The sequence below is a fragment of the Neofelis nebulosa genome, chromosome 8 (genome assembly GCF_028018385.1).
Source record: "Neofelis nebulosa isolate mNeoNeb1 chromosome 8, mNeoNeb1.pri, whole genome shotgun sequence".
NCBI classification, from domain to species: domain Eukaryota; kingdom Metazoa; phylum Chordata; class Mammalia; order Carnivora; family Felidae; genus Neofelis; species Neofelis nebulosa.
The window spans coordinates 65540494-65566965 of NC_080789.1; the positions used below are offsets into that span (position 1 = coordinate 65540494).

The following is a 26472-nucleotide window of genomic DNA, read 5'->3' on the forward strand; positions in this document are numbered from 1 at the left end:
TTCTCTTTGGGACCTTTGACCTCTCCCGCTTTCCCTGCCCAGTGGTTCAAACCATACCTGGTGTGATGGTCAGTCTGTCCCATCCCAGGAGAACCAGAGTCTCCTTGCTCAAGCCTCCTTACTTCTCCCCAGTTGTTTGGCCCTAAGCTAAGCTCAGTTTTAGGCACTTCGTGGAAAGGCCCAAATACTCTTCAAATAAGAGAAGAACGACAACTGAAGAGATGGTTGAAACCCAGTTTATTAGACCAGAGGCATGCGTCACCCGTAGCCCTGCCTGCTGTTCTCCATCCAGTGCACACCCCTTGGCCTTGTTCCTGCTTCCCTCTGGAGAGGTCTGATCTCCAAGGAACTTCTAAGAACCAAGAGCTCCCCCAACATCCCATAGCCTCACTCTCTAGCTCCAGGCAGTGCACAGGTGACCTGCCACAGGTCCTGTTCTGGGGTTGGAGACCAAGAGACAGTTGGGCGGAGAAGGCCTGGGAAGGGGTAGGGCTCTGGCCTAGGGGGAGTGCCTGGGGGAGGGGGCATGGCAGGCCCTCTACTTCACTCATTTCTCATTAAGATAGGAAGGGAGAGACAGAAGAGCAGAGCTTTCAACTTCTCCTCTAAACCTGTATTTTTCCCCACCATTACCAAACCACACCTCACCAGAAAATAAAAGTGGTGGGCTTAGGTATCAGGTGAGGAAAGGAGGCTGGGCACCCAGAAGGAAGGAAAGGTCACTGACTGAGGACCTGAACTTCTGTCTCTCCAGCTACAAGACCGTAGCTCCCCTTGTCTCTGACACCCTTGGCTTGGTGTGCAGAGCAGATCTCCACTCCCTGGGCAGGGTCTCTTTCCGCAGCTATCCCTTCCCTGGGGAGGCCACAGTCAGCCAGGCAAAGGGCTTTGTGATTGTGAAACAGGGGAGGGAATGTTAAGGCTACGGGAAAGGCATAGGGTGCCCGGGTTGGGGGCAGAGGGTGAGGCCAGAAAGAGGCAGAGCTTGTGATTCACAGCTTCCTTTATGTCGCCACCGAGACAGTGCGAAGGTTACAATGCGCGTGTCGTCTCCTTGTGCTTCTCAGAGGGATGTGTGTACACAGTACAGACACCAGGGGAGAGAGTCCAACTCTTTATACAGGCGAAGGCATTCAGAGACCAGGGAGGGAGTAGAAACACAGAAAGGGGGACTTGGAGCAGGAGGATGGTTCTTAGAGACAAGAGGGGATGGGGTAGAGACAGACAGAGTTAGGGGAAAGTATATACAGAGATATAGCAATATAGAGTCTGTATCATATAGAAATAGAAAATGCAGATGAGGTTGTTGAGAGAAGCAAATGAAGTTGGGGGAGAGGACTTGGGAGAGTTCCATAAGAAAATTTATGGATGTGGCCCTCCGCAGGGGCCCCTGGGAGAGGGACCAGTGAGGTTAGGCACCAGTGTCCCTCTCCCTGAGCTGGAAGCCAACCAGCTGGATCTTTCATGGGACAGTAGAGGAGTGCTACCTCTTGGGATTTCTCTCCAGCAGTTCTGGGGTGGGGGTGAACTTGTAGGTATCAGGATGTGGCCTACAGCACCAGGGCCACATCTTCTCCCCGTCATCCACTTCTTCGGGATATTCCCATCCCCAACTCCCTAGATAGAGACTTCACATGTAAGGGGGTGGGAATGGGGACTAGGGTCTTAGTTCTTGCCTGGAAATTTGCGGTTGGGGGGACACTGGGCTGAGAGGGTCTCTTAAGGCTGGGGAAGCCTCCCCCCCCCCCCCCGCAACTAGCCCTCCCCTTCAAGGTACATTCTCTGATTCGGGGCCAAATTCCAGACCCCAAGGATCCCCTCCACCCCCCACTGGGAGGGGCTTTGGTGACTGGTGGCAGCAGAATGTAGGTGGACAGTCAGATGACAGACAGCCAGACAGACATAATTCAGGCTGGGAGCTGGGGGAGGCAGCATGGAGCAGAAAGGGGCAGCCTGAGGTCACCTGCCCCATTCTCTCTTTTTAGTTTTTAGTTTTTTAGTTTTTTTTAAGTTTTTTTTTTTTTTAGATTAGTTTCAGTAAAAATAAAAAGAACGGGATAGAGGCAGGGAGAGGGCTCTATGGTCAAGACTCCTTCCTCACCACAGACAAGAGGAAAGGACTGCCCAGGAGTGGGGGACTACCTTGGGAGGGGGGAGTGAGTCCCCAGGGCAGATGCGGAGGGGCGCAACTGAGGGCCCCCTTATTCTCCTAGCCCTCCCCACCTAGGCCTTTGGTACGGTGGCCTGCGGGGCTCAGCAGGTAAAGTCCTCAAAAGTGCCTCGGGCCGGATGGTGAGGTAGGATGTTGGCAGCATACGTCATCCCAGCAGGATGGCCCCGGAGGCTCTCACACGGGTTCTAGGGGAACGGCACAGGATAGGGACTGGTTATCAGAAGGGCGACAGGTGGCGCTGGGGCTCGGGGGAGGCAAAGGAGAAGAGGTGGCGAGGGGGGTGGTCCTGGGGCTGGGCGGGGAGGGAAGGGGCAGGGCCGGAGGGCACCCCTCTCTTGCTCCCTCACATGTCTTTTGACGTCATCCAGGCTAAGGGCCACACCCTTGTCCGCGCTGCTCCTTTTGGCCTCCTTCTGGCACTTTCCTCTTCTGCACAGCTTGTGCTTAATGACCTGAGACAGAGGTGGGGTGGTGAGTGGTTTGGCAGGCCGGAACCCTGCAGCGCCTGTGGCCCCACCCCGACGGCCCACCCACAATTACCTCATAGGCGTAGTCAAAGAGCTCCAGTACTGTGAGGATGCTGGCCCCAATGAACAGGCCCATCTGGCCTCCAATGTCACCTGCAGGGGAGGGGGCACAGGGAGGTTAGTGGCGTCAGGACACCTTGGAAGCAGCAGAGCTTACTGGGACAGGGACAGTTAAGTCATATTTGCAAAAAGATCCACAGCCTTTGCACAGAAGGAGCACAAAGCGATTCTGGTGGGGTTTATTTTCTTCTCCGTGCTTTTCTGCATTTTTTTTTAAACTTTTCTAAAGTGAACAGGTGTCATTCAGAAAATATAAAATACCCCAACATTCATTTTCCGGGTAAATTTTCAAAGGCTTATGAAAGAGTCCCCCCTTCATGCCCACAGGCCTGTCTCTACCACTTTGCCCTAAGAGAAGGTTCAGCCCCCTCCTCCCACTATATACCGAGACAACAGAGTTTGGGGAAAGGACCCGGGGGGATGGCAGGCGAGGAAGGAACTTGCGGGGCAGAGGTAGGCAGCCTGCTTTGGGTAGTAGGGTGTCACGCCATGCCCATGGCATGGGAAGGGGACAGTGCCATGAGCAGCTCACCCAGGAGCCCTGCAATTTCATAGGCCTTCTTCTGCTCAATAGTCTCATAGTTGAGGACTTCAAAGAAAATGTCCAGCACCAGGATGTTCTCCCTGCAAAGGGGTTGGGGGAGGAGACCTAGGTTCAAGTCACATCTCTGTCCCTTACTAGCTAGGTGACCTTAGCAAGTTATCCTCTTTGAATCTGTCTCCATGTCCATAAAATGAGATGTCGATGGGGCTACCTGCCTTTTAGGATTGTTGTAAGGATTAAGTGTGATGGCACCTATGAAAAGACACTCCGCACACTGGCAAGTGTGGAGTGACCCCAGCTGTAACAGTGCGGATGAAGATAGAGAATGAAGCAAGGAGGAAAGAGAGGTGCTTCCTTTGCTTGCTCCAGCTAGATCTGCCCTCCATGCCCACCCCAGACTCCTTGGTTGCCTTCTCCTTGTTATCTCAACCTCCTCCTGTCTGCTGGCCCCTCAAAGCCCCGTTATACCCTTTACAGTCCCAGCCCAAGGGCCCTGCCCTGCACAGTTAGAGCCCTTACCCTATGTACTGCTCAGACTTGTTGAACTTCTTGGCCAGGTACTTGGCTGACGCTTTGCTGGGGATCTTGACCATGGACAGCTCCTTGCCGTAGCGGGTTAGGTTGCAGGGCATTTCACACACACAGTATTCCTGGTCCTTCTCCACCAGGAAGTCTGTGCCCGACCAGGTGAGAGGCACCAGTTGAGTGGGGCTCTTCGGCCAGCACCTTCCCAACATGAACATCCTGGCCCTGTCCAAAGGAAGCCTGGATCCCCTTCTCTTTACCTGACCTGTCCTTTGCCTCAGCCCTGTGCCTGCCCTGTGCCCACCCTGTGCTGATCCTCACCCAGCCTCCCCATGGATATTTCATAATCCTGTATCTCATTGCTTCAGGGCCCTTGGGGGTCAACCAGCTGAGGTGTTGATGAGAGAGGGTGAGGGCCCCTCCCGGGTGAGCCCGGTTCATTTTTCACAGGGGCCTCTAGAGATGCCATTCCCAGCCTTGCTGAGGTCAGACACAGGAGAGAGAGTTCAAGTGAAGCCTGATCCAGGAGTTATCTGAAGCTTCTGGGAACTTGGTCTGAAACCCCCATGCACGTGGCTCCTTCCTTCCCCCAGACTACCCCAGGACAGGGGTGCTCACCCAGAGCAGGATCCGCACACTCCTTGTACTGTTCTGGAGTGCAGTATGGGGCATCCCCTAACAGAGGAGAAAAGACAGTGGTGCAGGATGGAGATTAAAGGGGTCTTCTGATGATGGTGGTATTAAGGGCCTAGAAACTGGAAACTAGGAGAGGGTGGGAGGGCAGGACTAGCCAGCCCCCAGTCTGTCCTGAAGGTGACCCACCCCACAGTCCACACCCCTCTTGGATGCTTTTCACACTTTCTGACGGGTACAGTCAGGAATTGAGGTCAGAGGGACAAGAGCCATAGGCATATGGACGGGGCTAGAACTGTGGTGGGGAGAAGCCAGTTAATCTTGCTTCCGTGTTGGCAAGTGGTTGATATGCATGGGGAGCTGGTGAGAGGCAATGCAGGCTGAGGGGCCCCAAGACTGTGTCTGGAGCTTTGGGGCCTGACCTGGCATGTGCACCATGCGACAGTTACAGTTCTCCACCAGATAGCGTGTCTCACAGTCGATGCGGCAGGCAGTTATGCTGTAGGAGTCGAAGAAATCCGAGTCCATGGTAACAGCTTTGCAGGTGCCCCAGGGCGGGGGCAGGTAGATGAGCTGCTGGGAGAGCCGGGGAGCTGGGGGGTGTGGGGACTTCTCCCCAAGTCACCTTGATGGACTTGTCTGACAAGATGCAGAACTCAGGAGTCCTGCCCCCTCTCCCTCTGCACACTCTGAGGGTCTCAGAGTTTACAGAGCATTCCTGTTCATTCATGCTTCTCACTAGTCAGACTGAAACCCAGACACTAGCTCACCCGTCCCTCCTGTATTGATTGCCCACCACTCCATCTCGACCCCTCAACACCCCACCCTGGGACCAGCCTCCCGTGGTCCTCTCACCCGCTGCTCCTGGCAGGACACAAAGGTCTGGAACCCTGGGGCCACACCAAAGCCCAGCTGGTCGATGAAGGGAGGTTCATCCTGACTGTGGATCTGCACTTTGATGCCCGCTTCGAAGGACGTCTCATCTATGGGAATGAGGGGGGTGTGTATCGGGAAGGCTTCTGACTCCCTAACCTCCTTCAGAGCTGGGGTCATGCCACCTCTCCTAGGAATAAGCACAGTGCACACTGGGACGGGGAGAGGGGTTAGTCTATGGGGCCCATCCCCAGGATCCTTTTGTATTTGCTAACTGCATGCTGCCCTGATGAACCCTGCAACCTACATACTTTTCTTATCTGACTTCAGCTATGCATCTCGGCGTTTCATATTCTTTCCCAGACACTATCTATTTCTCCCTCTCCTTTTCTCTCTTCTCCTCATGTCTCTCAGCCCCAAGGCCCCCTGGGACCAGACTAACGGCAGACGGCCCAAGAAGAGAGGGAGTTATTTATAGAGCGAGTGGCGGCCACTGATGGAAAGGGATGGCTGGTTACCTTGGAGAGTAACTGAGCCAGGAAGGGGGAGCCAGAGAACTGTGAGGGTGGCAATCAGGTAGAGTCGGAGATGGAGATGGCAAGATGCTAGGAAGAAGGGAGGAGAGCCCAAGTCCTGCCTCGGGTCCCACAGTGGAGCTCAGGAGTCCCCTGGTGGAGGCTGATGACTAGGGCCATGGGAAGGGTTCTCAGAGAGAAGTGACATACCAGTCTCTCCCCATACAGGCAGGTACTCGTCCTGCTGGATGTCCAGCATGATCTCCAGCCCATTGCCAGTCCCACCCTTCATGGTCTTCAGCCGTGGACGCCCATCTCGGCCCGAGTTGAATGTGTAGCACTTTCCATACCGTGTGAAGACCTGGTGAAGGCAGAGTGAAGAACCTGAGAGTCCTGGCAGCGCCTCCTACCTACCAAGGGCTGTCCCCAGGCCCCTCGGCTGCTCAGGAATGATTCCTTCTATGTAGCCCATTCTCCATTTGTCCTCCTCCTCACTCATTCGCTGCCCTTCTTTGCCCTGCTCTGTGCCCTGGAAAGCTGATCCTGATGGAGTGTGCTGTCCGTGCCCCTTTGTCACTTGGACAGGCTCTGGGTTCGGGATGGCCACTGGGAGCTATCACTAAGGGATCAGAGGGCAGAAGGAGACAGAGATCCGGGTGTTCATCCTTCCCCACCCTTCTCCCCTCTGAAAATGTTCTGGCAGTGGTTTAGACCCTGTAACTACAGACCCTGCCAGGAGGGCTCCCCACATAGCACCGCTGCCTCCCTGTACCCCTTTAGCTTGTATGTGACAACTTCCCACTATCACTAGGTGCCTCAGGCCCCTTCAGGCAGAGTTTCCTTAACTCTGCCCACAGCTCTGTAAATAGACCCTTTGTTCAAGTCTTTTCAATTAGACTATCCGAGTGGCAGTCTTTTTCCTGCTGGGACCCTGACATATATACACCTCCATCACCAGGATCCCATCACTGCCATACTCCTGGTCCCTCCTTGAGACCCCCTCCTCAGGCCCAAGATCCTGGGGCCTTCTGAGATATGATTTCTCTTCTCCGGGATTTTGCCCCAGGCATCTGAACTCTTGCTCTCCCCGAGATCCTTCCCCCAAACCAAGCGAAGCTTTTTAGTTTTCTCTAGCAAGTAGCCCCTTATGTCCATCGTTGTCCCATCATCACCAGAACCTGAAAGCGGACCTAGTTGCCATCCCAAGGACCATGCTCACCCAAGCACCAGCATCTCCTCTCCCAGGATTTGGTACTGAGCATTCAGGGCATGGTATGCTTGGCAATGTTTGTGCAGAACTATGAGGGCCTCAGAGGAGATCTGAGCCCTGGGGGCAGTCTCTCAGAGCAGCCCTTGTCACAGTTCTGACCACACAGCCACGGAGAGAAGAGTGCACCAATTCCTTATGGCCCTCCCCCTGCTGCTTGCCTGAATGTTTCCAGGTTCCCACAAATGGGGTGAGTATGCTTTGACTACTGCTTGATGGTGACAGAGTCCACAAAGCAAGTCAGAAGGTCAGTACAGACACAGCCCAGGGAAAGAGAAAGACAGTGTTAGGCCAGACCAGAGCAGTGGGGGTATGTGGATGTTCTTAAGAAATAGAATCCCTGTCCGCTTCCCCCTTCCTGGAACAGCCTCCTCCCCCATTCAGAAAAGAAAACACGTGCTCTCCTCTATTCTGTGGGTAAGGCCCAGAGATGAAGTAGAGACAGAACTCCAATAACTCCCAATCCCCCAGCCCCACAAGCAAGTTTTGTGGCACTCAGTCACAGGTTGCAGACGCACACCCACGCCTACCCTCCATCTGGAAGGTGAGGGACCCCAGGTGGCCCAGAGCACCAGCCCTGCCTGGGCTGAGGGCTGTGAGGTTGACCAGTGGACTGCTGCTGCCACCTGGTGGTTCTATGTGAGAAGTGTTCTACCCTCAGGTCCAGAGGCAGCTAAGTTGACCCCTTTGTTTTCCCACGTTCCTGTATTTCCCGGCCCGCCTGAGATCCAGTGGCCAAAACCTTGAGGTCCCTGTCTGCAGTTGGTCCACAACACACTGATGACAGCCACCTGCTCCTGCGCTATGGATGAGGTGGGGGACGGAGGGACAGATGTGGGGGAAGGGAAGGCCAGGCATCTGGCACCTGGAGGGGGCAGGAGAGGAGTCAGGCCAGACAGAACTGGAAGCTGAACTGGGGAGGGGAGGGGGTGCCACTTGGTGCCTCAGCAAGGACCCTAAACTCCAGAGTGGGAGGGCAAGCAGGAGGCTGACTCCCACTGAAGGCTTCCCTGGGCAAGAGGATCCCTAGGCACTCAGAGCTGGAGGGGAAGGAGAGGATTTAGAGGAGGTCTGTTGTTCTCCCTCAGATACACAGATAGACACACACACACACACACACACACACACACACACACTGTAGGAGGAACACTGAAAGACCACATGAGGATGCACTGACATCCCTGCTGTGGTCATTACTGAGAAGGGGTGTGGTGGGGTGGAGTTGGGGGCTGTCCCCACCCCTCCACCTCCCTTCCACGCTCTTCTTCTGTGCCTCCAGAGACCAGGTTATACCTGCCCCAGCTCCAGTCCAGGGGTGACAGTCAAAATTGTTAAGGCCAGGAATAGGTACCCACCATCAGACCAGAGGTTGACCCCAAAGACAGACTAAGGTCCTAGGCCCTGCTCGATCGCAGGGAGGTCTGGGAAAGGGCTGGAGATGCTGGAGAATATTCAGGGAGACGCCAGGGGCCTCAGGGCAGCAGCTAATTACCAACTAGCACAGATGAATTTCAAGATTCTAACAGGAAGAGCAGGATGGCACAGACCCGAAAATAGCAGCCCGGTTCCAGACCCTGGGGCTCCCGGGGCAAGCTCTGGCCAGGTCTCTCTGAGACAGGTCATAAAGTGTGGGTGGCCCAGGTGAGGCAGGGGAGGTGGTCACCAGCCCCAGCCCCAGGAGGCGACAGTCAGGGTGTGCCATGTCAGACACGCTTAGGGTGCTACACCCGGCCCGGGCCCCCACTCACCACCGAGAAGTTGTGGGGGCCACAGGGCCCCCCGCAGTAGGAACAATAGAGCAGCATGTCCTCCAGCCGGTGGCAAGAGCGATTGTAGAAGCGGTGCAGGTTAAAGGGCTCCCCAGAGAAGGCCTCAGGCCCCGGTGGGGCCAGAGGCACCCCAGGGTCGTCACTTTCATCCAGCCCCAGCATGGGGGCCAGGTAGAGCAAGTCGGGGTAGCTGAGCTGGGACAGCCGCACAGCATTAGTGTTGCAGAGGGTGACCGCCGGGAAGGCCAGCTCCGTGGTGGCCACCTCGTCTAGCAGAGTCACGTGCGGGTAGCTGAGGTAATAGGCAACGCGGTCCCCTACCTGGCACAAGAAGGCACCCAGTGCCAGAACAAAGGCCACTGCCCACAGGGCCTGCCTCGGCCCTGGACCCCCCTCCACGAAGATGTGGCTGGTGCCATGCAGGGTGCAGCTGTTGGCAAAGGCCACCAAATCCATGGGCGAATCCCCCTCTCTAGCCTTCTTCCTCACTGCCTCCTTTTCCTTCTCTTCCTCCTCTTCTGATTCTGACTTGTCCCGCTGCCGCCGCTGGTGCGGACCCCAAACATCTCCCAAGGGCCCTGGGGCTTCCTCTCCAGAGGAGAATGACACAGAGCAGAAGATCTGGATGGGCATCTTCTCCAGGGGCTTCCTGGCACTGGGGATTGGCAGGTGAAGGGAGAGACAGATGTGATCTCAGGCAGGGTCCGGCAGAGCCAGCCTCCCAGACCTTCTGCCAGGTCTCCTCCGCCCCGCCAGCCAGCTGTCCTTCTCTGCCGGGGCCTTCGTGGCAGTGTGGCTGAGATGGGGCTGAGACTGGGCGGGGCGTGGGGAGGAGGACCTGCCTGCTCTGCCACAGGGCGGGCCTCTGGGCTGATGAATAATGGATGGCGGTGGGAAAGGGAGGCTGATGGAGGGGAGGGAGCCCCTTTCCTGTCACCAGCTCCAGCAGGACAGAGGGGGTGGAAGACAGTGGAAACCCTAGACAAGCCTAGGGGCTCCAGGTGAGATGGGACCTAGCAGATTCCTTTGCTTCCACAGCCCAGAGCCACAGTCCCTGCCCCTCCCCCATGACATTCAAGCTCCCTATCACCATCCCATCGGTTCCTCAGCATCTCCCTTGGTCTTCCTGTCCCAATTCTGGGTCCTCGCCCCCATTCTCACCTGGTGCAGCCATTTCCCTGAGATATCAGAGCCTCTGCACTCTCGGCTCTCTCAGACCTCTAATTCCTCCATGATCCCCCTGATCCATAATCCCCCCAATTATTTCACTGACCATATACCCCCATCATCTCCCAATACACACATAAGACCCCAGTTCCCTTTCAGTCACTGCCCTGACCCCAATTTACCCTGTTACTTCCTGAACCCTTAATTCCCCTGTAATCATTGCCTTGACCTCCAATTTCCCTCCCGCCAGTCCCTGACCCCATTTATCCTCCCCTGCCTCCCCTGATTCTGGCTCAGCTTCAAGTCCTCACCCTCCCCTGTGCTGAGCAACACTTAGGTCACTTTCCCCTCCTCCACCTTTCCCTTCTGTGGCTTGGGGGGCAGCCCAGGTTCCATTAGCAGAGGTCTCTCACTGACCACAGACTCATTTATGGCCAGTTCCCGGCACCAGTGGGGGGGAGGACCCTGTCTCTTGCAGCTGAAAAGCTTCCTGGCAGACCACCACTCCCCCTCCCAGCTTGCCCACCCCTCAACGTCCAGGAGAGGAGTTCGAGGAATTCTGTCTGGTAGGTGGAAGAAATTGAGATCAGAGAATACTGCTAGGTCAGGTGGAGAGTGTCAGGAACCAACTCGGGGTGTTCCCCAACCCTCAGCCTCATACATACACCTGGCTGCTCAGTCTCTGAGACTTGCCCCCAGTTTACCATTCTCTGCCCCCAGGCCCCTGGCCCCTCTGTGCCCTCTGATTACTCAGGGCCAATGATTGAGGAACTTGAGCCACAAGCCAAGTCTCTAGGGCCTAGAAGGTGACCTGAGGGGAGGAGTGGAAGGGAGGGAGAGAGGGGAAGCCTGTTAACCCTTCCTTTGCAGGACCAGAGGTAAGCAGTGGAGGTCAGATGAGTCTACTGGGCCTTGCCCTTCCTTAACCATCACACAGCCTCAGACCTCCTTCCCCCTCCTTTTCTCCCCTCCCTCCCTGCTCCCACACCGCTTCCCTTCTCTGTTTCCAGGCAGAGACCCTGGAGTGTGTTGGGGATTGGAGGCTGGGTGCCAGATGCCAGCAGAACTGACTAATATAGGACCTTTGGCCTCAGCTTTGCTGCCAGGGACACAGAGGCCCCAGAAGAAGAGCGGTGTTTGAGCTCTGGCCCATCTCCATCTTTCACCATTGCCCTCAGACTGGCCTCCACCTCTTTTGCCTAAACAATGGCTTTCCAACTGCTCTCCCCAATCCCCTGCCTCCCAGTAGTTTCTCCCCACCTTATATAATTCTGACCATTCTCCTGCATAGAGACCTTCACGCCCCAGTGCCTCTTGGTGAAATCACCTCCATCGCAAGAGGAGCTATGAGGCCTTTGCAATTTACCTTCCAGCCTCCCTTCCCCAACCTTCCACAGCAGTCTAGTGCCTAGCCACCATGCCCTTCTCCCGTTCTGCATACACACAAGGCTCATCCACAGCTCCATGCCTTCCCTGGACTCCATCTGGAGAATTTCTACTCATTTATCAAGACCTTACTCACATGTTACTTCCTCCGAGAAGCCTTCCCTGATTGCACAGGACAAAGTTAGTACCCATTCAGGACACAGAATGAGGGGTCCAAATCTGCTCAAGCCCCTTCAGGCATGAGCAGTGACCAACAGGTTCTTGAAGACAGAGACCGTGAAAATGAAAGAGCAAGACCCAGGGACCATGTTAAGAAACTAGAACCAAGAAGACCAGGAACACCCAGGGCAACCAGAGAGGTCACTCAAGAGATGAGAAGAAAGATTACCGCCCCCCAACCCCCTTCAGCTGTGGTCCTCAGGCTTCTTCTGTGTGAATTCATGGGTTCCTTTTCTGTTTCTGGTCCCGTGTGCCTTTTCTCCACCTGGGCACCCCCCTCCCAGACCTCAGCTTCTAGAAGGCTTTACATGTCCTCAGGATGTGTGTTTCACAGGTAAGTTCTAGGCCTAGGGTGAGGGTAGGGAAGCCACAGCTGCCCGTGCGTTCCACACCCACTAGAGGGCATTGTTCCCCTCCTTCAGACTTCTGGCCGGAGAGGTAGGTTAGACTTCCAGAGGGAAGACACCAAGACAGGGGACAGACACTTCCACCACGAGGCTTCACTAGAAAGAAGGGCACGTGCACACACAGCAGCTTCAGAGGACGGCAAATCCAGCATGGCAGGACACTTCTTCCCCCACACCAACACAAAGACCCACACTGCACACCTACACATCACTACACACAGCTGCCTTGTGGGGCAACAAAGACACACACACACACACACACACACACACACACACCAACCACATTTCTTCCCTCCTCCATCCTCTAACATTCTCTGCTACCACATCTTGTTCCAGTAGACAAATCCAAAATTTTCACAGTAATAGGAGGTAAGGAAAGTATCAAGCAGCACACACAGACCGCCCCCCACCCCCAAGCACACACAGAGGCCCCAGGAGAAGTGGCCAAGCAGAACGCAGGTAGGACAGCACTCGATTCTGAACCCTCTGTCCAAGGATGCAACCCTTCCCTGTGTCATTCCCTACCCAGCACCGCTCTTAAGCTGTGTGTGGCGACTCAGTGGTTTCTGACTTTCTCCACATGTCTTTCTAAACTCCCTCACCCTCAACATCTGTACAATGTTTCATGCTCTTCAATTAATATCTCATGGGATCCTTATACAACCTAGTGAATTAAGCAGGTTTGAGTAACTTCACCCCCCCCCCACAAATGAGGAAACTAAGGCACAATGATCTGTTCAAGTTTCATGGAGAGCAAGTAATGGGCATGAGACTAGGATTAGATCATCCCCCTCCAAATCCCTTCCTCCTTCTTCATTCTTTCATTTATTCATCAAATATTTACTGAGTATCTGCATACTGAGGACACGTGAAGAATACATAGGGGCACCTGGGTGGCTCAGTCGGTTAAGCATCTGAGTCTTGGTTTCAGTTCAGGTCATGAGCTCACAGTTCGTGAGATTGAGCCCCACATCAGGCTCCATGCTGACAGGGCAGAGCCTCCTTGGAATTCTCTCTCTCCCTCTCTCTCTGCCCCTCCCCCATTCCCTCTCTTTCTCTCAAAATAAATAAACTTAAAAAAAAAAAGAATATATAAAGGACCAGGATCTTGCCCTTGTGGAACTTACTGTCTGATGGGGGAGACAGACATTTTCTAAAAATTGCAAAACTAAATGTTTAATTGCAAACTATAAGTGCTATGAAAAAAATAATATGCTCTATGGGAGTGAATGACAGGGAGATCTGACCCAGCCTTGGGAATCAAAGCAGGTTTCTCTGAGGAAGTGATGGTTTAATTGCAATCTAAAGAATAAGGAGGCATAATTAGGTAAAGGTCTGCATGGGGGTAGGGGGGGAGGCAGGGGGAAAGAGTATTCTAGAGAGCAGAGTCATGCGAAGGCCCTGAAGACCACGGAAGGAGAGAGCTGAGCAGAGGAGGAGGTAGTTGGAGAGCCAGGGCAGGGTAAGAACAGGCTGGAGGAACATGCAGGACCCAGACCTCTCAGGGCCTTGAAGGCCACAGCAAAGATTCTGGTCCAAGGACAATGGGAGGCACACCGTGGGAGAATTTCAAGTGATCAGAGCAGTGTTTTGAAGAAAGGACTCTGGAGTGGCCAGAGGGGTTGCTGGAAGACCTGTTAGGAAACGATTGCAGGGTCTAGGTAAGACGGTGAGTTAGTGGGCTGGCTTGGTATAGGGTAGTGGGGTAGGGATATTTGGGAGGCAACAATGGCAGGTCCGGTTAAGGGCGGTGAGGGAGATGGGAGTGTCAGGGATGATTTCTAGTCTGCATAAGTGGCTGTATGGTGGGGTGGCTCGCTAGGCCAGAACACAAGGCAAGGACTAGTTTGGGAGATAAGATGATGAATTTGGCTTTGCACATGCTGGGTTTTTGGAGCCTTGGGGACATCCAAGTAGAGATGTGAAGTGGGAGATTGGTCACTGGTGCTGAGGCTGAGAGGAGAGAGCTAGACTGAGGCATACATCTGGCACTCGCTGGTATATAGATGCTGACTGAAGTCATGCGTGAAGATGAGATGGCCCAAGAATAGAATAGAAAGTGAAAGAAAGAAAGAAAGAAAGAAAGAAAGACAGAAAGACAGAAAGAAAGAGCAAACAAGCCTGATTTGTCAATATCCACTGAAGCTAAACAGAATCCCAACCTGTGACTTAACCACAGCTCCTAGTTATATACCCAAGAAATGAGTACCTATGACAAGCAGAAAACATAAACAAGAATGTTCATGGTAGCTTTATTTATAATAGCCAAAAAACTAATAACAACCCAAATGTCTAGCAAGAGTAGAATGGATAAACACATCTTGGTATATTTATATAATGAGATACAACACAGCATTGACAAAGAGCTAACTACCACCACACCAAACAAGATAATGTCACAGACAAAATCGAAAGCAAAAGAAGACAAGCACAAAAGTGTGTATGGAGGATACATATACTCTAGGAACTTCAAGAACAGGTGGAACTTATCTGTCCCGACAGAAGTCAGAATAATGGTTACCTCTTATGGGACAGTACTGACTAGGAAAGGGCCTAAAGGAACTTTCTAAGGTGCTAGAAATGTTTTACACTTTTATGCCAATGTAAGTACATACTGATGTAATATGTAAAATATAACATTGTGAGGTACACCAATGCAGGGGCACCTGGCTAGCGTGGGTAGGGCATGTGACTCTTGATCTCAAGGTCATGGGTTTGGGCCCCACATTGGGTGTAGAGATTACTTAAAAATAAAATCTTATATGTAAAAAAAAGATACACCAATGTAAAAATGTACTAATGAAAAATTCATCAAGTTGCACCATTAAATTGTCCCCTCATGATTTATAAAAAGAGAAAAGCTTGGGATTGAGACTTGAGTAGTGCTGACATTGAACAGCCAAGTTAAAGAGAATGAACTGGCAATGAGACAGAGAAGGAGGAACTAGACAAAGGAGGAAAATCAAGAGTGTGTGGGTGTCAGGACAGAACGGTTTTAAGAAGAGGAGGTGGTCAACCATTTTTTTTTTTCAACGTTTTTTTTTTTTTTTTTTTTTTTAATTTATTTTTGGGACAGAGAGAGACAGAGCATGAACGGGGGAGGGGCAGAGAGAGAGGGAGACACAGAATCAGAAACAGGCTCCAGGCTCCGAGCCATCAGCCCAGAGCCCGACGCGGGGCTCGAACTCACGGACCGCGAGATCGTGACCTGGCTGAAGTCGGACGCTTAACCGATTGCGCCACCCAGGCGCCCCAACCATTTTTTAATGTTATTGAGAGAGTAAGGATAAAGAATGTTTGCAGGATCTGGCCACATGGAAGTCCCTGGTGGCCGCAGCTAGAACCATTTTGGTGGAGTGCTGGGGGCAGGCAGATGGCAGCCTGAAGCAGATTGAAGAGGGAGTTTGAGATGAGGAAATGGAGACAGTGGAATACATACATCACTTTTCAGAATTTTTTCTGTGAAAGGAAGCAGAGAGATAGTGTGCGAGCTGGAGCTGGAGGGAGCTGTGGAGTCGAGAGACCTTTGGTTTTGGTTTTTATCTTAACCTCAACCCTGATACATAGCAAGTGCTCAATAAATGATAGCTGTCGTTTTAGCTATGTATTTCTAGATGGGAGAATCATAAGCATGTTTCAGTGTCAGTAGGTAGGTTCCACTGGAGAGGCAGAGACTGAGTGTAGAAGGAGAGGCAAAATCTTTAGGGTAAAATTCCTATATAGGTAGGAGATCAGATGGAAAGAATAGGTTGAGATTTTCAGCCTAGATAAGAGGAATGCTCCCCTCTGGGGATCGCTGCCCAAAGGAAGGGCGAGTTCTTGGCTGAGGCTTCTATCTTCTGAGGCTTGTATCTTCTCTGTGGAGCAGGAGGCAAGGTCATCTGCTGAGGGTGAGTGGGGGGGCTAGGAAGGGCGGCTGTTTGAGATGAGTGGAGAAGTCTACAGTAGTCATTGGGAAGAGCGAGGTGACCAGGAAAATACAATGGGGTTGCCAGGTGGCACAACAGGCCCATTTCAGGATATTGATCATGGGCACAAGGTGATTTCAAGCTGGCCTATTGTGTGACGTCCTCCGGTAAAGCTTGGTTGCCCTAGAGCCACCCTGAGGAAAGCCAGTGGTGGGTCTATCTACTAAGGTCAGGATTTGGCCAGGTGGTGCAATGAAAAGGCAGAGGAATCAAGAGACTTGGTGTAGCCAACCTGAGGCTGGGGTTCCTTCTCCTTTGTACCCTTTTCCTTCCTGCCTCCTGCTTCTTTAGAGAACACGGCAAGCTGGGAAGCCAGACACACTCCTCCCCCCACCACCCTGCTCCACACATCTGCTCCTACAGTCACACACAAAGAACCTGGATCTAGAAGATCTGAAGTCAAGGTCCCACTCTGGCATTCACTGGCTATGTGACCTCAGACAAGTCACCTAACATCCCTGAGCCTCAGTTTCCTCATCTTTCAAGTGAAGATATTAATATCTTCCTGCCTCCCAGAATTGAGGACCATGAGCTAAAGCAAAGGGAGTTTGTATATTGCAAAGCTCGACTGGAAGAGATGATTAATTTTGCTGCTATGTGCTCTGCATGCAACCAGAGTTTTGCCTGCACACAAGCTCCCTCCCACAACCACACTGAGCGGCGTGTGCCCCCATGCGCATCCACACACGTCCACCTCACCTTATCTACATCCCCATTCTCTCATCCTCAGACCCCACCATGGAGGTGCACATGTGTGCTTGCCCACTTGGGGCCCACATGCAGCGAATGTGTCATAAGGAAGGCTGAGTTGACTGCTATTCACGGTCAAGGCCACTGCAGCCGTCTCACCCCTAGGAATGTCCCCAGCCTGGCCCGATGATGTGACATACTGATTAGAGACACACAGCACTAAGCTACACAGCCCCACTTCCCAGGGCCCCCCGGGACTTCAGCCACATCAAGGAGGTGCAGATGAGAAGGGTGAGAAAGGGTTTTCTTTCCAAGAACTCATAGTAGCTCAGAAAAATCACAATTTGTCCTCCCTTTCCCTGGGGGGTGGCCTTAGAAAACCTGGGATGCCAGAGTCTCTCTCTCCTTAGAGTTTCTTAAGGGAACTTCCCCTCAAGGTGAATACACAGCCTTTTTGTGCTCATTTTAACATTTTCCACAAGGAAGGGGCACCTGGGTGGCTCAGGTGGTTGAGCATCTGACTTCAGCTCAGGTCATAACCTCACGGTTTGTGAGTCTGAGCCCCATATCAGGCTCATTGCTGTCAGCACAGAGCCTGCTTTGGATCCTCTGTCTCCCCCTCTCCCTGCCCCTCCCCTGCTCACACACACACTCTCTCTCAAAAATAAATAAAAACATATATATAATTTTTTTTTCCCACAAGATGTCTGATCCATGTGTCCAGAAAAGTCAGTACCATACATCCATTCCACACACGGGCCAGCATGGCCTTAGCTAGAGAGTCCCAGAGGCTGAGGGAGGGGCTGCCCCCAGGCAAAGAAGAATTTAGCAAACTCCTTAGAGCCCCCTTTCCTCACAGGAAATTGGGCCTAGAAGCTAAGAAGTGAAGCCAGATGAAACTATGCCTAAAATAGAACCCAGGGGTCCCCATGCCCAGCCTCGCCCTCTGCCAGAACTAGGCATCACTTCTCATTCTTGCTGTCTGCTTCCCAGTTTGGCCTCCCAGAATCCTCACACAAGAGTCCTGACTGGGAGGTTCTCAGCCGGAGGGTAGAAGTTCCTGGAGCAGCCACCTCAGACCTACCGTGAGGGCAGGCTGGTGCCTAGGGTGCCTGGCTGGAGGCAGACAATGACCCCTGCTGGAGAGCAGTGAGCTGTGCATCTGCTGGGGGAGGATGGCAGCGGGTGGGGGGTGGGGGTGGAGAGTCACCACACATTCTATGAAAGTGGAGTTTCTCGGGTGCCTGAGTGGCTCAATCAGTTAAGCATCTGACTTCAGCTCAGGTCATGATCTCACAGTTCGTGGGTTGGAGCCCCGCGTGAGGCTCTGTGCTGACAGACCAGATGGAGCCTGCTTGGGATTCTCTCCCTCTCTTTGTCTCTGCCCCTCCCCTGCTCTCTCTCTCTCTGCCCCTCCCCTGCTCTCTCTCTCTCTCTCTCTCTCTCTCTCAAGAATAAATAAATAAACATTAAAAAAAAAAAAACCCTGGAGTTTCTGAATAGCTGAGCTGGCCTGGGGAGATTGGAAGGACTCCACCCAGATGTCGAGGGTCCTCTGGTACCAGTCACATTACTCCCTGTTCCCTGAGGCTTCCTTTGTTACTGCCGCCACTCTCTAGGCTCTGAGCCTCTCTGGGTACCACACTTAACTCCAAGCTCCCTGAGGGCAGGGACTGGGTCTCTGGCACCCAGCATGGGGCCTGGCCCTTAGAAGGGGCTCTGTCACAGTAATGAACCAAAGTTGAAGCATGCTCAGAAGCAACCTCCACCCGCAGCAGAAACGGGACCTCCCTGCAGGCCTCCCTCTGCTTCCCAGATGGATGCATACCAGGTGCAGCAGTGACCATACCTTTGAGTTTTCCGCAGGCTGGGGCAGGAGAAAGGCCCGAGGCTTGGAGGTGCTCCCTCCACCCCTGCACTTCCGACTCTGCCCCCAGAGGCACTTAGTTACTTACATCAATTCCCTATTACTTTAGCCAGCAGCCGAGAGATCAATTAACTTAGAGTAGCCTCTTAGCTGGGAGAGGGGTGGAGTCAAGAATGGCAGGGGAGGAAGAAAGGACCGGGAGAGGAGGTGAGAGAGGAAACTACGTTATCCAAAGGATGTTTGTGAAAGAGAGACGGAAAGAGAGGCAGAAACCCTAACCACGGTCCCCGGGATTCTTGCACCCGGCTCTAACTCCCGTCTCCTCCCTCCAACCTCAGGCACTTCTGAGGGAGGGAGGGAGAGAAGGATAAGGCTGGAAGGAACGCCCTCCTCCAAAGTTAACTTCCCCGCTCCAGCCTCTCCGGTCCCTCTGCAATCTGTGCATGCTCCCCGTTAACTGCCCCCCCCCAACAAAGACCACTGGGCCTTTGCCCCCGGGCAGGGTTGCTCAGGACCCTGCTCTCTATGTAGCAGTCTGGGCAGCTTTTCCCCTCAGCAGCCTCCATTCCCTGCTAGCTGGAGGGAACAGACTCAGTGAGGTCTGAGCTGGTCTGAGCTGCTATGCGGTGGGAGGGGGATGAGGCAAGCCAGGGCGTGTGGGTGTGAGGGGTGTCAGTGAAGGGGCAGAGCCAAGTCGGGGATAAGGATGCTCCCATGCTAGCCCTGGCTCTCTCTGGGACCTGCACCCCGGCTCAGCTTGCTATAAGATGGCTGCTCCCTCCTCTCTCCAGGTCCCAGGATCACCCACCTACACCCACTTCTTATATCTGTGCTTCTTACCCCTCTAGGTGATCCAGAAGAGTCCTGTCCCCTTCCAGAATCTTAGGGGGATTTCTGTGCCTCTGGGTCCTGGCAGGGGGGGGGGGGACTCCTGTAGGCACCTCAATCCTTATCCCCCAATTCCACCCCCACCTGAGAGAGAATACTATCTCCACTGCATACCCACCCCAAGGATTTCCATTTTCTGCCCTCCCCTTCCTTCTCTTCCAGGGTCCAGAAATGAATTCCCCACTCTCTCTCCCCCAGGCAAAGGCTCTGGGTCTCAGCTGGAGGAGGGGGGTGGCATAGGGCTGACTGGGCAGCCATCTGCCAGCCCCCTCCCCTGGTGCTGTTCAGCATTCCAGCCACACAGGCGCTCCCACTGCCAGGGACAGATAAGGTGCAGCTGGAGGCTGGCACCAGCTGCGACTGTGCTCACTCCCTCCGGCCCCCACCCAGACACTGGCAGACAGCTGCGCCCCTGGTCCCCCTCCACGGAACCCCTGCCCTGCCGTGGCCTGGCTGGCCTCTGCTGGCCTCGAGCTGGGGTGGGAGAGAGCGGAGCCTCAGACCCTGTTGCCCTGGCAATGAAGCACCCCGCCTCAAAGGAAAAGAAGTGGACAGGGAAGACAGGGTCCTTGAGAGTGGGTCTCTGGTTGCTCTTATGGTAGCTCAGGAGAGAGCCGCTAATGTCTACCCTCTGCCCTCTGCCTCTTCAGTCCCAAAGAGTTTCCAAATCAGTTTCTCCCAGATTTAGCCCAGGTTCCCCAAATGTATTCCTACTCTCCAAAGCCGATTCAGCTACGGCTGGGGGATGGACCCAGTCAAACACTCTGTGACCACCAGTCCATCCCCAACGGTTGAGCTGGATTCAGAAGCACGTCTGGGGGAAACACTTGTCACTGCAGACCCCTGCTAGAGAAGCTGGGGTCTTTGAGGGACCAGAATATGCCCTTCCTATGCCCCCTGAACTGTCCCCCACGAGCAAGGTTCTCACTGTTGGATCAGCTTTGCCCTTGGAAACCAGGAGAGGAATTCACATGTACCTCTGCACGCTATATTTTGCAAAAACTGTGAGCCAGGGCTTGGATTCCTAGTTAGAACCTCTGTTTCAAGGCAGCAGAAGATGCCAGGACAGTCTCTCCGGAGCTCTGACCCAATAGGCAAATGCTTTCTGTCAGTGCCCTGTCTGTCCAGGGGCTAAGTACATACCTCTTGGCCTAGCAGAGAATCGCAAGGATCGAGAGGCAGATGTTAACTATTAGACCAAAGAAGAAGAGAGAGAAGGTGGAGCATCAGGCAAGGAGTGTCTGTGCCCCTTAGTACCAGGGAGCTGGAGGAGAGGGCCTGAGCCCTTCCTTTCCACTGGGGAGATGTCGGACATGGATTCACAACCAAACTCCCATGTGTGTAGTAACATCCCTATCGGCGGAAGTGGTATAGTTCCTGACATGGAAAGAGGCGGGCAGGGAGATCTATGAGAGAGGGTCGAAGGAGGGGGTGAGAGGTTTGGGTGCGGCCAGATTCAGGGTCAGGTCTTTGACATGAGCTCAGAAACATCCAAAACCTAGTCTTCCCTGGTGACCCAGAACCAAGAGGTGCCAGTGCTGGGTCTGCAGGTTACTAGTTCTTGTGTCTCCCCTTACGCCAACCCCAAGCAAGAGGAAGAACTCAGATTGTTCCAGAGCTTTGTGAACCAGTCATATGTCCATCTGTCTACTTAGAATTGTTCCCTCAGATAACATGGACCGATCACATTTCAGTATCTCCAATTTCACGAACCGAACGTGTCTCGGCATCACCACTTGGAATCTTTCTGGGCATGAGGGACAAAGGGAGCCTCAACTGAACCCTTTCTATGGACTAATTAAACCCCCCGCTTTACACCTTCTCGGGTTGAGCCAAGTAGTCTGCCCACCATCCAGAATTACAAGCCATTCAAGCTAATGGGTTTTCTCTTTCTTGCTGGTCCCTTCTGCCTGTACACGGGGTATGTTACAGAGGAGGAAGGCTCTGTCTTACTTCTACCTTCGCCCGCTTCTACCACTCATGGGTATACAGTTGGTGAGCCCGGGAACCCTTTGGTCTCAGGCTCTGGAGAATCCAGGACTTTCCTGTTTCGGGGAAGGAAAGAGGGAAGTGGTTAACGCGCCATTCTAGGCCCCCCCGTCAGCTTGGCTCGGCAAGGAGTGTAGTCTTGAAACCTTTGTCCGGCAGGATTGACAAAGGCACATGAAGCTGGTCGGCAGAGCAGGGCGTAAGGAAATTGGGAATCCTTGTGTAACCTCAGCAGGAGAAAACAAGCATGGCCACAGCTCCAACATTTCTACACAAGCAAATGCAGTTCATGCTCCCATAATGCTGGGAGGAAGCAGGCAAGGAGGGGAGGAAACGGGCAGGGAGAAAAGGGAATATCTGAGAGCGGAGAATTGGGGGCAGGCACGGATAGCAAGGGGGTCCTAGGGGAGGCTGGGTTTTCAAAGAGCAATGATCAGGATTGGAAATGGATACAATGACTCCAGGGCCAACGATATTAACAAACAGCACACTTCATTGGAACTTAATGAGACATGAGTTCTAATCCTGAATCTGTCACTAACCAACTATGCGAACTCAGGCAACTCATTCTACCTCTCTGTGCCTCAGTTTGTGCATTTGTAAAATAGAGATAATGTGGCTGTTTATCCAGGGGATTGAAGGACAGCCTACAAAGCATTCTGAAGGGTTATAAGCATCGTTCTCTCATCTGGTGTTATTTTTCACACATGGCTCCAGGTCCTCTGGGCCCTTTCCAGCCTGTCTGGTTGTAACTGCTCAGGAATCTATAGGACTTGCCCAGGATCACCTGGCACATGAGATGCAAGTCAGTTCCCCTAACCCTCCTTGGGATGCTGGCTTTGAGGCAGCCCCATCTGTGGGGAGTGGTGTGTGTGTGTCTGCGGGGGCATCTCCATTTTAAGGAGCAAAGGGATGAAAAAAAAAAGCAAAGGGAATTTCCAGTTCAGCCATGACTGTGTACCCCAAATAATCTCTCCTTCCTCAGACCCTGGCTCTGTGGGTCTTGCTGGCAAAGGGGGAACCCAATCGGACAGTATGTGCATGTGTGTGCGTGTGTGTGTGTGCATGTGCGTATGTGTGTGTGTGTGTGTGTGGACAGGGGTGGCACAGAGAGAATTACCTGTCTGGCTGTTTAAGAGAAAGCTTCCCTTACTTCCCAGTTTTCTCAGTGCTTCCCAAACTTAAGTCCAAATCACCTGCTAAAATGCAAATTCTGATTCAGTTGGTCAGGGGAAGTGGAGTAGCTAAGTCCTGCAGTTCTTTCAAGCTCCCAGGTGATAGTCCTCAGACTTCATTTCAAATAATAAGGCTTACCCACCACCATGTCCAGCTCTGACACCTGCAGCCCACACAGTAAGCTGTGAGGTCAAAGCCATGCCAGGTCGTGTGTGTGTGTGTGTGTGTGCGTGTGTGTGTGTGTGTGTGTGTGTGTGTATGAGTGCATGGGTCAGCCTGATGTGTGTTATGCACTGTGGGCCCTCTTTCCTGCCATCGTGGACACAAGGTGATGCTCAGGCCCTCACACAGAGCACACGTGCCCCTGTGCTGAACTAAGTCCCGTTCGGACAGAAGCAAACCCCAGGGACCCACAGCTTCCTCTCCCAGAGTAGCAAGCTTGAAGAGAGGCCCTCGGCTCCTAACCTCCTCCTCTGGGGGCAGGGCTGACTCATGCCCCACACCAGGGGACTCACTCACCACCTTGAAGTCTTCAGCGCTGCAGACCTCCCCCCGGAAGTGGCAGGAGAGCAGCATGTCTCGAATGTCGTGCCCTGCACGGTCATAGAATTCCCGCATGTTGAAGGGCTTGGGCTTGAAGCTGCGGAAGTTGGCCTTGTCCTGCAGTATCTCCAGCTGCTTTTCATCTGCCATCTGTGTGTCCGGTATCTCATACCTGGAGCCCAGGGGTGAGCAGCGCATGGATCAGCATGACCTTCCATTCATCCCTCCACTGGGCCTCCAGTGTCCCATACCCAACCTCGGTGGGGGGGGGGGGGGCGGGGAGGGAGGAGGGTAGCAATCAGCCCTGGGAAGCAGGCCTGGGCATAGGCACAAGGAGAGCTGGGTGTGTCCAGAGGACCTGAACCCCGGGGTCTGAGAAGACAGTAGGATCTGCCGTGGCCGCATGGGTAAGGGAGAGGTGGGCAGAGACATCAAGGCAGGAACTATCTTTATACTACAGTCCCTACCCTTTAAAGATAGAGAAGATCAAGACGCAGCGGCAGGAGGGTGGCAGAGGTCATTCCAGAGAAGGTGCTAATGTCTCATAGCTCAGGCTGCGTAGGGGCAGAGCTGTTTGGGACTATGCTGGGATCAGAGGTTGGGCTCCCTCAACTGCGTGCTCAGCAGCACCCCAATTCCTTTGCTGTGAGTGGCAGGCTTGGGGGGCCTAGAGGACAGGGTTGTCCGGGCTTTACAGCAGGTTTGGAGAGGCGAGCCCCCTGATAGGGGTATCCGGGAGCTGGGATGCATGCAACTCCAAGGAGCCCGGCTAGCGGCTAGCGGATGGGTGGGAGCCGCCCACCTGTTGTTGAGCAGGGCCAGCAGCTCCCCAGCGTGGTACAGGTCATTCTTGGAGACTTGGCTGAAGCGGAACTCGTTGAGATTGCACAGCGTGACGGCGGGGAAGGTGAGCTGGGAGGCAGCCACCTCATCGAGCTTGGTGACGTGGTGGTAGTGGAAGTAGTACTGCACTCGCTCAGTGCACACACACAGCAGCACAGCCAGCGAGCCCAGGAAGCACAGGGCCCAGAGCGCCCGCTTCAGAGACAGCCGTTCGTAGGAGAAGATGTGGGCCAGGCCGTGCAGCGTGGAGCTGCTGGCGAAGGCCTGGATGCTCACCGGCTGGACGCCACCCACCTCTTCCTCCTCGGCCTTCAGTTCCATCCTGGCCGAGGGGGTCCTGGGGAAGGGGGGTGGGGAGGCTGTTATTGTCCTGAGATGAGAGTACACCTGGGGGGCCCTGCACGTGTGCCCATTCGGAATCCCCGTCACCAGAGGTCACTGCCCCTGGGGCAGGAGACTTCCCTCTGTGTGTGAGCCCAGAGGTGGCCGGCCAAGGGACACACTCGTAGAAGAGGGTTCCTCCAAATGCGGGGGCACAGGGGTCAGCTCAGGCCAAGAGAATGCCCTCCCAGGAAAGCTTCCCAGGCCAGGGGAGACCCCAGATATAGTCATTGGAGGGCGAGAGGGAAGTCCCAATATTTCCACAGGCAGGCACAGGAGTTCCCTCCAGATGTGGGGTCACTCTGGGACAGGAATGTCCACCCCATCCTAGAGACGAAAACTCCCCCAGATGGACAGAACCCAGGGTCAGGAGCTCCTGGCCAAGGGTGTCCCCAGGACTGAGCTTTCATCTGGCTGAGCTAAACCTGGCCTAACCACCCCCCACCCCCCACCCCCCCCGCCCCGCGAGGTGGGGAGGGGCCCAGCCCGAGTCCTCACCTGCGGGCGTCTCCAGTTCTCCTAACCGCGCAGGCTATGTGTGTGTCTATTTGGGGTGGGGGGTGGAGGGCAGCCGGAGGTGGATGCATGGGGGTGGGGGCACGGTTCCCTATGACAGCTAGCTGTCCCCGCCCCGGACGCAACCCCCCCACCAGTCCAGCTTCTCGACGCAGCCAGATCCCATGCTCGGCCCCCGCCCCCCTCCCCAGCCACCGAGCCGCCCCAGCAGCTGGGGAAAAGCGAGAGGGGAGGAAAGTCTCGGCTTCGGGGAGCTGGGGAGTCCCGCAGCCAAAGGCGGGGGTATCGGAAACCCACCTGAGGGGGCTTCGGGAACCCGGCAAGCGGCGGCGGGTCCTGGGGCGCGGGGCCGGACTCGGGCTCAGCGCCGAGCCGCGGAGGGGCTCATGGCCCGGAGCCGGAGCCCGCGGCTGCCGCGGCACGCCGCGCAGAGCCCTGCAGGGAGCGGCCCGCCCGGCCCGGCTCCGCTCGGCTCTGTCCGCCCGCCCGCGCGCGCTCGCTCGCTCGCCTCGGCTCGGTCCGCCCGGGCTCGGCGCGGTGCGCGGTGCTCTCAGCCCCGGGATCTGCAGGGATCCATCGTCCGGCCGGGAGGCGGCGGGAGGGAAGGCGGAGGGGGAGGGGAGAGGGTGCGCGTGCGCGCCTACGGGTGTCTGCGAGGGTGTCTCTGGGCCGGTGTGAGCGCGGGGCCCCCGGACGCAGGAGCGGGACCGAGGGCTCCCCCCGCTGCCTCGCCCCCTCCTCCCGGCCGCTCTCGGCGGCTCTGCCTCCCTCCGGTCCCGGAGCCGTCTCTCTGCCTGTGAGGCCCTATGGCTTGTGTGTGACTATGTGTGAGGTGTGTGTGTGTGTGTGTGCGCGCGCGCGCGCGCGCGGGAGGGTGTCTGCCCCCAGCGTCCCCCTCCCCGCGCTGTCTCCTTCGGATCGATGCTCCTGCCTCTTGCTGCTGCTTCCTCTGGTGGCACACGCGCGCGCGCGGGCGCGCGGGCGCGCACACACACACACACACACACACACACGCAAGCTCCAGAGTCACACTTGACTGATTCAAGCACTTGCTCGTGTGGAGACACAGACACACATAAGACCAGAGTCACACCACGCCACTCACAGCCACACACGCCCCCACAGACACCCACGCATCCCAGAGGCCTGGCCTACAGGGCAAGCACCCAGGAGCTGACACTTATTCACCTGTTCTTATCCCTGCTCCCACCTACATATGACATGGGCACACATGTACATATATAAACAAACATACAGCCTTGGCCACCCAAATTCCATCCTTGGAGCCTTGGGCTTGCCTTTGGAGGGTGGCATATTGGCAGCCCCTCACTGCTAAACCTCTGAAGGAGCAGAGAGAAAGAAGAAATAGCCAGAGGTCAAGGTTTTGGACAGAAGTCAAGAAAGGGAAAGGGAAGGGGGTGGGGTGGGAAGGTAGAGGGTTAGGAGGGTGGGGGCGGACAGGATGAGGAAGAGATGGAAGGAGGAGCTGTACTCAGGAAAGGAGCAGAATTCTGGGGCACTAAGCTCAAGCCTGGGGGCTGCTCCT

At 54.7% G+C, this 26472-nt stretch overlaps 1 protein-coding gene across 4 annotated transcripts; it reads right to left on the minus strand.

The window, feature by feature from the left end:
- Positions 1-220: 220 nt before the first annotated feature.
- ASIC1 (acid sensing ion channel subunit 1) lies at positions 221-25855 on the minus strand. Of its 4 annotated transcripts, none has more exons than XM_058742831.1 (12): positions 25224-25855; positions 23989-24366; positions 23163-23358; positions 6061-6211; positions 5318-5445; positions 4885-5038; positions 4448-4504; positions 3824-3977; positions 3293-3384; positions 2714-2793; positions 2521-2625; positions 221-2358 (listed from the first exon to the last, which is right to left on the minus strand). In XM_058742831.1, the coding sequence occupies exons 2-12, from the start codon at positions 24348-24350 to the stop codon at positions 2254-2256; spliced, it is 1584 nt and encodes a 527-aa protein (XP_058598814.1). In that variant the 5' UTR covers positions 24351-24366; positions 25224-25855; the 3' UTR covers positions 221-2253. The 4 variants fall into 4 exon arrangements, with proteins under 4 accessions (XP_058598814.1, XP_058598815.1, XP_058598812.1 ...); XM_058742832.1 differs by having other exon boundaries at positions 4885-5035; positions 25224-25853; XM_058742829.1 differs by lacking the exons at positions 23163-23358; positions 23989-24366; positions 25224-25855 and adding an exon at positions 8866-9679.
- Positions 25856-26472: the final 617 nt, after the last annotated feature.

Bases quoted from the DNA above. Each gene is read 5' to 3' on its own strand.
- ASIC1 (XM_058742829.1), bottom strand. From the start codon at position 9,519: ATGCCCATCCAGATCTTCTGCTCTGTGTCATTCTCCTCTGGAGAGGAA. The intron at 5,039-5,317 runs GTGAGAGGACCA...CGGCTCTCCCAG, and splicing joins TGTCCTGCCAGGAGCAGCGG to CAGCTCATCTACCTGCCCCC. The intron at 4,505-4,884 runs GTCAGGCCCCAA...CTCCTCTGTTAG, and splicing joins TCGCATGGTGCACATGCCAG to GGGATGCCCCATACTGCACT.